General features: G+C 30.1%; 1 protein-coding gene across 2 annotated transcripts in view; it reads right to left on the minus strand.

Moving 5' to 3' along the window:
* Positions 1–13,234, minus strand: part of LOC126879077 (cytochrome P450 9e2-like) — a 59,279-nt gene that overhangs the window by 42,522 nt on the left and 3,523 nt on the right. Inside the window, exon 2 of one of the 2 annotated variants that reach the window (XM_050641991.1) lies at positions 5,512–5,735. The exons of the other annotated variant lie outside the window; for it this stretch is intronic. Within the exon in view, the coding sequence (XP_050497948.1) occupies positions 5,512–5,717 (206 nt within the window). The 5' untranslated portion in view covers positions 5,718–5,735. The remainder of the gene's footprint in view (positions 1–5,511; positions 5,736–13,234) is intronic. 2 annotated transcript variants of the gene reach the window in all.

Genomic DNA, 13,234 nt, shown 5'->3' on the forward strand with positions numbered 1-13,234 from the left:
CCTAGTAGAAGCAGAGTTATAGCTAATAAAAAATAGGTTCATATTCGTCAAATTCCAAATGGAATACTTTAACCTGAAATAACCAAAAATGAAGCACATTTCGGGGAAAACTCATTACAACTTATTTAAAGTGTTTAAAAAAAGCTTTATTTTTGTTTTATAAAAAAAATTTTTGCATCAAAATTAAACAAGTTACGCTCAAAATAAAGTTGGTCACTTTTGGTTTTGGTAAAAAAATCGAGAAAATCACCCCCTAATTCGTATCTTAAATGAACTTAATCGTTACGACTTCACAATTTTCTTGACTCGTGTATATATTGTTTATATGATCTGTAAGTTTCATCGGTTCAAAGTCCTTATTATTGAAAGGGCTGTAGTTAAAAGGGGTTGAACGAGTCACTGATCACGAATGTATGCAAATTCCAGAAACACCAAATCTTAATCAATTTTTGTCTAACAGAAAAACAAAAAAATACATGATATTCTTGTTCTCATGATCATTTTTCAGTGCGTCATTAATTATGACGTCATATACTGTATTGGGCGTGTCGAGACTTATTTCATGTAATTATTGACGAATCTGACAGATGCTAGAATCGTACTTAGCCATAGGTGAAAAGCTTGTGGAATTAAACCAATTAAACTAATTAGTAATTTAGTAGATTTGATTTTTACACAATATGTTAACGTGTCGTAGGTATTTTTTATAAAGGGGAATAAAATTAAAAAATAAACAATATTGTTAATTAAATTTATAAATATGGAAACATTAAAAAATGACACTAAACTATCAATAAATTGTTTTTATTTTCTTCTCTAGGTGCTGTCTCCGCTTCAAAAGTTGGCAATCATCAGAGAGATATTTATTTCTGAAACCGCAGCTCTAAATAATTCATTATTACATTCAAACCAGTTCCTAAGGTTCTTCAGCCATGAGCTACGTCTTCTTACTATGGATCTTTTTCTTGCATAATGACCTGGAGTATTAGATATACTTCTCTCATCACATGTCCCATATATCTCAGTTTTCTTCTTATTTGTTAGTTCTTCTCGTTCCTTATGCGTAAGTCTCATTACTTCCACGTTGGCTATTCTATCTACTCATGAGATATTTAGCACTCTTTGGTACATCTCGAATGTCTCTAGTCTCCTCACGCCAATGACTAACTTTTAACGAACTAAATTCTAAACCAAAACACAAAATAATGCACAAAACCGTTGTGAAACACAAGGGAAGTCGAATTCGAAATTTCAAAATGACAGGTACACAAAATACTGACCTGAATAATAACCGTCACTTGACTCTTTGACACTTCTAAAAAATGGCCAAAATGGACAAAGTTTTCGTCAAATGTTCGTAATACGTGTATTTGATTGGCTAGAAAAAACGCGCATTCTAAATATCAACGAATCAAACGTAGGTTAGGGCGAGCTTTGCTGGTGTCGCTCCTAGCGGTTACTGATTCAACTTTCACCGTTAATTTTAAAATTTATTATTTAATTGTTATCGCTTAATATTTACAACGCTAAAAAGTAATTAAATTGTAATGGATTTTTTTAAGATTTTGCTAATCATTTTGACGTTCTATTGATGAAATATTAATTTATTACTTCGGATACGTTCACAATTATCGTGTAGATGGCGCCAAGATTAATATATTAATTTATAATTACATATTACAGAACATTAAAAAAACGTAAATTCAGTATTTAAAACGTAAGTATATTTAAGGTAAAAATATATACCACAGCTTTGATCAACTAATATTTTTTATAATTAATGTTTTTAATTTTAATTTTAAATTAATCACTTTGACATTTATGTCAAATTTCCGGTAAACGTTTACAGACTTGCCACTACTGGCGCTCGCGAATTCGTAAATATCCCCTCTACGTACGAGTTCACAGCGTATATAACTATTGTAATGCTGCATTATTTTTGTGTTTAATCACGGAGCTACCGCTTTTTCCGTCTCATCTAACTTAATGCATTAGAGAGAAATCGAAAAACTGTGACGCACTGAAAAATGATCATGAGAACAAGAATATTCAGAAATGCAAATCTGACTTTTTTTTGTTTTTAGAGATTTTTGGTATCTAACAATTTTTAAGTTATTTTGAAAAAAGCATATTTTTCAAAATTTAAATTTTTAAAAATTTTACTTTGAAACCAAATTTTTTCAAAAATAAGCACTTTGAATCGATGAAACTTACATATCATATAAACACAACATAAGTAAAATAATTTGTGGAGCGGTAACGATTAATTTCATTTAAGTTGCTAATTAGAGGGTGGTCTTCCCGATTTTTTTTTTGAAAAAACAAAAGGGACCAACTTTACTTTGAGCGTAACTTGCATAACTTTAACGCTAGAAACTTTTTGTAAAAACAAAAATAAAGCTTTTTTTAAACACTGTAAAAAAGTTATAATGGATTTTCCCCAAAAAGTGCGTAATTTTTTGGATAATTCACGTCGAAATATTCTAATTGAAATTTGGTGAATATGAATCTATTTTTCATTGGCTATAACTCCGGTTTTACGAGATCTAGAGACCTAACGCGTACACCATTTTTTTACTTTTTTATAAGCTATATTTTTGCGAAGAACGTTTTTTTCGACAAAATACTTACTTTTTGAGTTATTTGCGAAAAACCGTCTAAAAATGTGGTTATTTTGTTGAAAAATGAACATATTCACTCGCAAATAACTCGAAAAGTGCTGACTTGGCGAAAAAGCTCTATAGAACAAAAGTTACTTAAAATTAGTCAGTTTACCCATTTCCGGACTTATTTTGGACATATATTTTTTCACCCCCAGGGCAAAAGCACACATCGGCACAATATCACTTTTTTTCTTTGACATGTAAGCTATACGTATACCAAATTTCATGTCAATCCAAGCGGTTCTTTAAAATTTAGAGCAAAAACCGTGAAAGAATGGACTAGTAATAGTAATATGAATTACATTTTTAGGTATATTTTGAACCATATTAAAAAAGAAGTCACATCTCGATATAGGCAAAAAAACACTGTGTTTAACTAAAGGTATCGCAGTTATAGTTTAATTGGAACTTACACAAACATTTGGGGGGTTTAAAGGACCAAAACCCCCATAAAATTTTTATGTAAAAATATTAAAAAAGAGCCAAAAAAGTTTTAAAAATATTGAATTTAACTAATTGTACCACATTAATAATTTCATTGGAACGTACACAAAAGTTTGGGGGGGGGGGGTTTAAGGGAACAAAACCCCCATAAAATATTTATGGGGTGCATAAATTTCACTATAATACTGTTTTAAGATGTTCCTGCCATAAGAATGCCCCATGTCCATTTTTAATAAAAAATCTCTAGTTTTCGATATATTCGAAAAAATCGATTTTCATTTTGTAACTTCAAAGGGCTGTAACTTTTTTTATGTGCATATTAGTACTAAGATAAGTTAGGTTCATTCGAACTATTTTTGGTCCCAGAATATGTGATTTAATTTAAGACCTGTATTTTTGTTACACCCTGTATATCTTTTGCGTTTCGTATAGTACAAAGGACAGGAAACGACCCTATTCAATTTTTTTCGCCGATGGCCATCAAAGTAGATATAACCATTGTATGCTAACCTTCTTCTTCTTAACATGACATACACCAAAGTACGAAGGCGACTATGTCATTACTAAGGTTCGGTTCTTTGCGGCGTGACACAGCTCGCCTGTGTTGTGTATTCCTGTCCATTCCTTAATATTCCTTAACCAGGATAGTTGTTCTCCTACCTTCGATCTTCCCTTGGAATCCCAGGATTAACTGTGGTATTTCATATTTTGGTCCTCTTAGTATGCGCCCAAAGTAACTAATCTTGCGTTTCTTGATTAATCTAAAGAGTTCTCTTTCCACGCCGGCTCTGTTAACAACGTCATCGTTTCGAATTCTATCCACCCACCGTCACGGTACGCACATTATTCTTCTCAATGACCATATTTTGAATGCTTCAAGTTTATTGATTGATGTTCTTTTCAATGTCCAAGTTTTCATACCATAAAACAAGATTGACCATTCTGCAGCGTATTTAGAAATTTAGGTTTTGATTACATAGGAGCGGTCTGAATTTTAAAAAAGCTTGCCTTGCCAGCTATCCACTTTTTCTCTTCCAGCTAACCACTTTTTTCTTTTTTTCATCCCTTCTGATTTCAGGAAAATTACCCGATTGTCTTTTGTTATTTATATCTGCCTCTTTTTGAATTTTCTTAAGACATAGTACACTGTTTTTAATACTCACATACGGATTTATTTCAATTGCATGTACCTACCTACGTCTTGGTACATGAGGTCAACAAATAGAAAAGGCGAAAACGGCGGGTTCGTTGGAAAAAATATTCCCATGAGATTTTTTTGCATAATCACATTTGTAATACACCCCAGATTAAGGTTCAAGAAGTCGCCCACGAGAAAAGTGGTCCAAATTGCAATAATTATTATTTTTGGTCTGGACAAATTTTTTTAGGTTTTGTAGACCATTCTGGATAAAAAAGGTCTCTTGTAATATTTCTCTAAAGTTGATGGTTTTCGAGTTATAAGCAATTTAAAATTTGAAAAACGCAAAAATGGCCATTTTTAAGACTTAATAACTCGGTTAAAAATTATTATTATGAAAGTCAGAAAGTGACTAATTCAAAGTTTAAAGCTACATGATCCTGAAGAAATTTGTCATTAATTTATTAGTAAGCTGTTATTTTTAATTATTAACAATAAGCCGTAAGAGCGTATTGACGCGGCTGTAAATATGAGCGCGAGTAAGATACCCCATTGGACTGCCGGAATGGCATCTCTCTCGCACTCACCATAGATGGCCGCCTAATACGTGCTGGCGCTCATTATTATTACTTAAAAATAACAGCTTAGCAATAAAATTAAAACAAAAATTTCTTCAGGATCTTGTAGGGGGGCTTTATACTTTGATTTAGCCACTTTCTGACTTTCATAATAATAACTTTTAAGCAATTTATTAAGCCATGAAAATCGCAATTTTATGTTTTTTTCAATTTTAAATTGTTTATAACTCGAAAACGATCAATTTTAGAGAAAAATTTAAAGAAACCTTTTTTCTCCAGAATGGTCCAAAAAACCTAATAAAAATTTGTACTGGCCAAAAATATTGATTTCTGAAATTTTATTAAAAAAAATTTATTAAAAAAAATGGACCACTTTTCACGTGGGCGACTTCTTGAACCTTATTTTGGGATGTCTCATGAATGCGATTATGCAAAAAAATCTCATGGGAATATTTTTCCAACGAACCCACCGTTTTCGCCTTGTCTAAAAGGCAAAAAAGAAATTTGAAATGGCAGGAACTCGTAGAATAATTTTTAGTGATATTTAGTAGATTATTTGGCTTTTTGTTTTGCATTTATAAGCATAATTTATAGCAAATCTTTAATTTTTGAGATGTTAATACTTATCTACTAATTTGACATTTTAATTATTCACATAAGAAAAAAGTACAACATAAAAAAACCTTACCTTACACCCGGAACTTGGTCATAGACATTTTGTACAAAGTCCACTAAACTATGCATCTTCAGGAAGGTACCCCAACTATCGCCAAGTAACCATACAGGTTTCGTCTGTTTTATTCCTCTTTCTTTCCAGTAACTCAAGGGTTTTATAGCAAAATAATAGAATAATGCAGCCAAAGCCGCCAGGACTAATACTAATTGAAACATCATTGTTTTCTTTAAATATGACTAAAATAAATAAACAAAAAAAAACAATATATTTGAAAATTGATACTTTCTCTTTAACATACTTATATATTAACCTGCCAAAATCAGAAGAATTTACGCATGTGAAAACTCCTCCTAATTCCTTAAACCTTTGTCAGAGTTAGACCACTGTGGTTACACACTAAATATTGATAGCTTGCTGTCTCTATACGCTATGAGCTCGTAGGTAGAGGGGATATTTAAAAATTCGCGAGTGCCACTAGTGACTAGTCTGTAAGCTTTCACTGGAAAGACATAAATGTCAAAGTGATTAATTTAAAACATTGAAATAAAAAACATTAATAGGAAATAATATTAGTTGGTCAAAGCTGTGGTGTATATTTTTACCTTAAATATACTTACGTTTTAAATATGTACTGAATTTAAGTTTTTTTTCATATTTCGTAATATATAATTATTAATTAATTTAAGCGCCATCTACACGATAATTGTGAAAGTATCCGAAGTAAGAAATTAATATTTCATTAATAGAACGTTAAAATGATTAGCAAAATCTTAAAAAAATCGATTACAGTTTAATTACTTTTTTGCGTTGTAAATATTAAGCGATAACAATTAAATAATAAAGTTAAAAATTACCGGTAAAAGTTGCATAAGTAATCTGCTAGGAGCGACACCAGCGAAGCTCAGAGCGTATAGGGCTTTTCACTCACAGTCATTTGTTTCGAGCTTCTGTCATATGTCGTATAATCCGTGTATATTAATATTATACACAGATTATTCAACATATGACCGAAGCTCGAAACAAATGACAATCGATGAAAAGCCCTATTGGCTGCGATTCTGTGCCAGATACAGTCCGTCTAATATACTTATCGTTGCACGTCATTATCTAGGTCGGAAATCTAAGTTGACATTGTTGCCCAATTACAAAAAATTCTTGAATCCATTTTAAATTAAATATATCACATAATTTTTGCGGAAGTGAATTATACAACAAAACAAATTAATATTCAATGTAAATAAATAAAAACTTTAGAAAGAAAAAGCAAGAATTAAGTTATAATTATACGTTAAACTAAATAATAAAAACAGTAAATATAATAAAACAAATACTTATAGTAAAGAATAAAAACAAATATGAAGTGTCATCACAGCAACTGTCAAATAAATGTTACCAATTTGTCAAAATGCCACCTTCGTTAAATTACAGTTGCAGTGTGTTCGGAACAAATTTACTTCATAAAAACGCTTTATAATCCATTTATACAAATTAAATGCAACTTATTATGGTGTATTTCTATAAGTTAAAATTAATAGAAATCTTCCAATAATATTATTTCTACGCGTATATAATAAAATATGTCTAGTGGCTGTAATTCCAGTGTACTCGGCAAAATGATTCTAAAAAGGAACATATCTACCGCCTAAATATTTCGTGTTGGTATCATGTGACTTCACGGTCTATGACGCGGATGACGTGCAACGGTAAGTATATTAGACGGAGTATAGACGGCTTTATGTAGGGATAGATGTGGGATAGATCTTCATTTGGTCTGTCCATCATTTTGTTTGAGATTTTCTTCCTACCTTCTACTTTATATTTTTATCTAATTCCACCTTTCGTTCAATAGTTCTATAATCCCCGTTTTTCAGGCCATGTGATTGAAAGTAAGAAAGAAATTAAGAAAATAACTTGAGAAGTTAAAAAACTGATATAGGTACATATGCTTCATTGATTTTGAAAAGGCACTCGATCGCGTCCATCATACCAAATTAAGTACGCCTTGTGGAGTGCGGAGCATCTAGCTAGATGACAAAGTCATCAAACTTATCGTCAAACTTTACTGGAATGATACAGCCATTATTAGTACAAAACAATAGAGTATCGAAGCCAATTTTTATTGAACGAGGTACAAGACAGCTTTGTATACTCTCTAAGGTGTATTATATTTATGAGGCTACGTGTTTTTTATGTTTTTTTCGAAAGTTCTGCGAACTTTCAACAGTGAGGCACCAATGAGTCGGCAGTACGACAGTGACACTATACTATCAAAAACGAAGGCACACTATTGTAATAACAATAGTTATTATTATTATACTCATAGGCGCGCTGAATGTTGCCAAGTCAGTCAAGTTCGATTTCTTATTAGAGATAATCGATTTTTAGTAATTGCAATGTGACACAAAATCTAGGCATGGGATAAAAAAGTTTATTTGAAGAAAGTGTATTTTTTTATTCTTCTTAATGGCGGCACAGACCCGTTTTTGTAATATTTTATTCAATTATAGAGTAATTTCCACATACTAACATATTTCTCAAATTGGGCACTGTACCGCCGTGCTTTACTATGTTATACGAATATGTGTGCCAAATATCGAAAAAAATATTCTTAGCAAATATGTAGCATATAAAAAAATAAAAAAAATGTGAAGTCGACCCATCAAAAGTTGCAGCACCCATCAAAAGTTGTAGCTCATGAGAAATACGTTCTTATTCGTTAAATTCTAAATCGAATATTTCAACGCGAAATAACCAAAAAATGAAACACATTTCCAGAAAAACCCATTAAGACTTTTTTAAAGTATTTAAAAAAGCAATTGTGCATTTAATGATAGAATCAAATAATTGGGTCCACATATTATACAACACATATAAAGGTTCAAATTTAGATATGAGGCCACCTCAGATTTTTCCTTTTACAAAAATGGCGGGCATTCAAAATGGCGACTATACATATGTGACTAATAGCACGATAACTTTTGAACGAGACGTCCAATTTCAACCAAATTTGGTATATAGGTTCCTTTTTTTATGTATAAGATCAAGGTCTTGAACCGGAAGAATCGGTTTACCAAAAGTTGTGTTGTTCCTGGTTTTTATGTAAATATATGTTGGTGTTTTTTTTTAAATTCTTTCACTCTGTATATATTAATTTTTCAAAAAGTTAATACTGCCATTAAAAATAGCGTAAAAATATTTTTTAGGAAGTATTTTTAACTTTTTAGTTATGTTAATAATTACCATTTAATAAATGCGTAACGCATCTTCACATGTACCTATGTGTGGAAGATTCGTGCAAATATAATAATTATTGTGCATTTAATGAGAGAAGAATATAATTTGGACCACATATACTACACATATAAAGGTTCAAATTTTAATATAAGGCCATCTCAGGTTTTGCCTTTTACAAAAATGGCGGGCAATCAAATTGGTGACAATACATATGTGGCTAATAGCACGATAACTTTTGAACGAAAAGTCCGATTTCAGCCAAATTTGGCATCAAGGTTCTTTTTTTGATGAGTAAGATGGGGGTCTTGAACTGGAACAATCGGTTTACCAAAAGTTATGTTTTTACTGTATTTTTATGTAAAAAATGTTGTTTTTTTTTCATTTCTTTCACCCTGTATGTATTAATTTTTCAAAAAGTTAATACCGCCATTGAAAAGAGTGTAAAATTATTTTTTAGGAAATATTTTGAACTTTTAGTTATCTTAATTACTATTTAATAACTACATAACGTATTTTCACATGTTCCTATGTGATGACCCCCTAAAGACAAAATCTGAGATGGCCTTATATCTAAATTTAAACTTTTGTATGTATAGTATATGTGTTCCAAATTGTATGCTTCTACCATTAAATACACATAATAATATTTGCTCGAATAATTAACTATTTAGAAGGGAAATAAGCTACAATTAAATTGAAAAAATAATTTTATTAATATCTTAATATTTAAAGCTTGCTTCTTTTTTAATTTATATTTAATATTTACACACTAAAACTTAAATCGTTAACAGTTAATTTTAACTTTGTTATTTTGTTACTCCAACTAAATCATTGTTGAAAAATATATTGATCTATTTTTTTTCTCTTCTTTATCATGGATCAATATATAAGAGATTTTGATTTGCCAAGTGTCGAAACATAACTATAAAAAAATTTTTGTTAATGTGATGATATTCTAAAGATAAACCAATTTAACACCAACTTTAGCATACTTCACAATAATATTAGAAGCATATCCAAATATTTAGATGAATTTAGGCTACTTTTAAATTATGTTACTACAAATTTTGATGTTATTGTTTTAACTGAAATATGGAAAATTAATGATATTAATTTATTTAACATACCAGGGTATAACGTAATATATAATAAAGGGGACTTAAATCAAAATGACGGAGTCGTGGCTTACATAAATTGCAAATATTCTTTCAAATATGATATCGTAAAACTAGCACCAACAAACATTTTAAAAATAAAATTAATTATTGATAATAGCAATACAATTATGGTTCTTGCTTTTTATAGATCACCGTCTAAGGAAAATTATAACCCGAGTATTTCTGAATTTATTAAGAATTTACAACATTTCTTACACAATAATACTATTAACTCTGAAAGTTACTGCCTTTTTGTTGGAGATATCAATATTGATCTTACTTACTTACTTAAGCCGTCCTCTTGTACCTTACGGTGTCGAGGTCAATATTGATCTATTAGATTTAAATAATGATACCATAGAATATATAAGTACCCTAAACGAGTACGGATTTATATCCACCATAAATAACCCAACTCGAATAAAAACTTGCTTAGATCATATATTTATAAAATCAAAAATTAATGGTTTAGATAATATTATTCCTCTAGTAATAGAAACTGATATAACAGATCACTTTGCAATAGCGTTACAAATAGTCTTCAGTAAAAAAATTAATAAAAAGAAAAACCAATATTATACTAAAGGCATCAACTACAAGAAACTTGTGGATGATATATCTAAACAAACATGGGACTGTATTCTGAAATACAACAATCCAGATTTAGCAACAGATCAATTAATAACAATTATACAACAAAATATTGCCAAATGTACCTATTATAAAACAAGAAATAGAAAAAACACAAAAATTACACCATGGATTACACAAGCTCTAGTAAAATCCACTAGTGAAAAAGACAGACTATATCGAATAACAAGGCTTCATCCAAATGATCACGATTTATTACAAAAATATAAAACATATAGAAATAAACTGCATTCACTTATCGATAAAACGAAACGGAATTTTTATAAAAATAAGATCCTAGAAAGTTCAAATAACAATAAAGAATTATGGAATGTAGTGCAAGATTTAAGTGGACAAAAAAAGGAAAAGTACCTATTGAGAGTCTTAAAAACCAAATGGGAGATATGTTGACTGAGCCCTCTGATATTGCAAATGAATTTAATAAGACATTTTCAGAGATGGGCAAAAGTTTGGCTGAAAAAATTAGACCTAATCCCCGCCAAGTATATAAATATACTGTCCTAACAAACTCAATGATTTTATTACCTACAAATACATTTGAAATAGAAACAATAATAAATGAACTGAAGTGTTAGCCAAGCCGCACACCAAAGAAACATGAAACGAAAAACATGAAACATGAAACGAAAAACATGTTTCATGAAAAGAAAACACTGCTAAAAACATCTCAAAGTCCGCCTACTAATGAAACGAGTGTGATTCATGCTCATGACACATTTTTATTTTCGGAGAGTCTCATAAATGGCCGGATATATATTTGTTTAGCAGTGGTTTATTTCCATGAAACGTAATTTACGTTTCATGTTTCTTTGATGTGCGGCCGGGCTAAAAAGGCAACTGGTATTGACGACATTAATGCAGAATGTTTGAAAACAATTTCGCCATACATACTCGAGCCATTGGTTCATATTATCAATATATGTATAGAAAAAGGAATATGGCCTAAAGCCTTCAAAACAACAGTAGTCATACCAATATACAAAAATGAAGACAAAACTCTTGCTGCAAACTATCGACCTATATCTCTTATTCCGCATATTTCTAAAATATTTGAATTATTATCGAAAAATAGGCTTACAGCATATATCAAAAAATATAATTTAATTTCCCCTCACCAATTTGGTTTTAAGCAAAATACTTCCACCCAAGATGCCATTTTGAATTTAACATCCAAAGCATATGAAGCACTTAACAAAAATAAAGTTTGCTTATGCGTATTTCTTGATTTGGCCAAAGCTTTTGACACTGTTAGTCACAATAACCTCTTACAATCCTTAGAGAAAATTGGTATAAGAGACAACTGTTTACAATTATTTAGAAGTTACCTCTCTGAGAGACAACAGGTAGCAAGGGTCTCCGAAGTAATAAGCGGACAAAGAGGTATAACATATGGAGTGCCACAGGGAACAGTATTAGGTCCTGTCCTGTTTAATCTATATATAAATGGATTATTTTCATTACAGAGTACAGGGCATATAATTGGGTTTGCTGCTGATACTGCTATTATTTATGATGCTGAGAATTGGCATGAATTAAAAACAAAAGCAGAATATGATCTACAACTAATAAAATAATGGTTTGACTACAAAATACTAACAATCAATTTTAAGAAAACTGTTTATCTACCAATATTTAACTCTAACTTGACTACTGATCTTTTCAAACCCCTTCAAATATCACATAATAAACAAAATGTTTATATTAAACCCGTAACAAATGTTAAATATCTAGGAGATTTATAGATACACATCTAAAATGGGACTTTCACATTAAATATATCATTAAAAAGCTACAGTTTATCCTGTATAAGTTTAAACATCTTAAAAAACACATACCTAATATATACCTTCGCACACTATATTACGGACTAGTAGAAAGTAATCTCCGTTATGGTATACTGGCTTGGGGAAGCGCCCTGAAAACACACATTCTCCCACTGGAAATCATACAAAGAAGATTTCTGAAAATTATTATGTCTAAACGATACACCTACTCTACAGATAGATTATATTAGGATAGTAATATATTTGACTTGAAACAATTATACTTTCTTTGTGTGTCTTTAAAATATCACACCATGAAAACAGACAACAATTTACCATCACATGAGCATGATACAAGAGGCAAACACCTCTATATGATTCCGAAAATGACAAAGTCCTTCTGCCAAAGAAGTTTTCTATTTCTAGCCCCAAAAATATATAATCATATCCCCAGTGATATCAAAAATACTAGGAATGTTCCTAAGAAATTTTTGTGACATCATTATAGTAGCTTAAATTTACATACATTAAAAAACAAAAAAATAAATAAATGAAACTCTAGAGTCACTACCAATTTTTATATCTATATTTCAAATTTTATATTGTTTTAAACTGATTTATTTTGCTTATTATTTTTATCATATTTAATAAAACATGCGTATATACACCATTCTTAAAAAATATTACTAACTAATTGAGCCATACATAATTGTTTTAAAAAAAATTAATTATTCGTGCTTTATTGTTAAACTAAGTATTTATTTATTGTTTCCATTATATTATTTATTCTACGTATCATAATTACTAAAACATAACTGTGTATTTACAAAAAAAACGTACCTATCTCTTTATTGTATTATATTATATTGTATTATGTTGCTATTTATGTTATTTATGTTATTTACGTTAGTATGTTATTATTTATTATTT

Source organism: Diabrotica virgifera, chromosome 1 (assembly GCF_917563875.1).
Source record: "Diabrotica virgifera virgifera chromosome 1, PGI_DIABVI_V3a".
NCBI classification, from domain to species: domain Eukaryota; kingdom Metazoa; phylum Arthropoda; class Insecta; order Coleoptera; family Chrysomelidae; genus Diabrotica; species Diabrotica virgifera.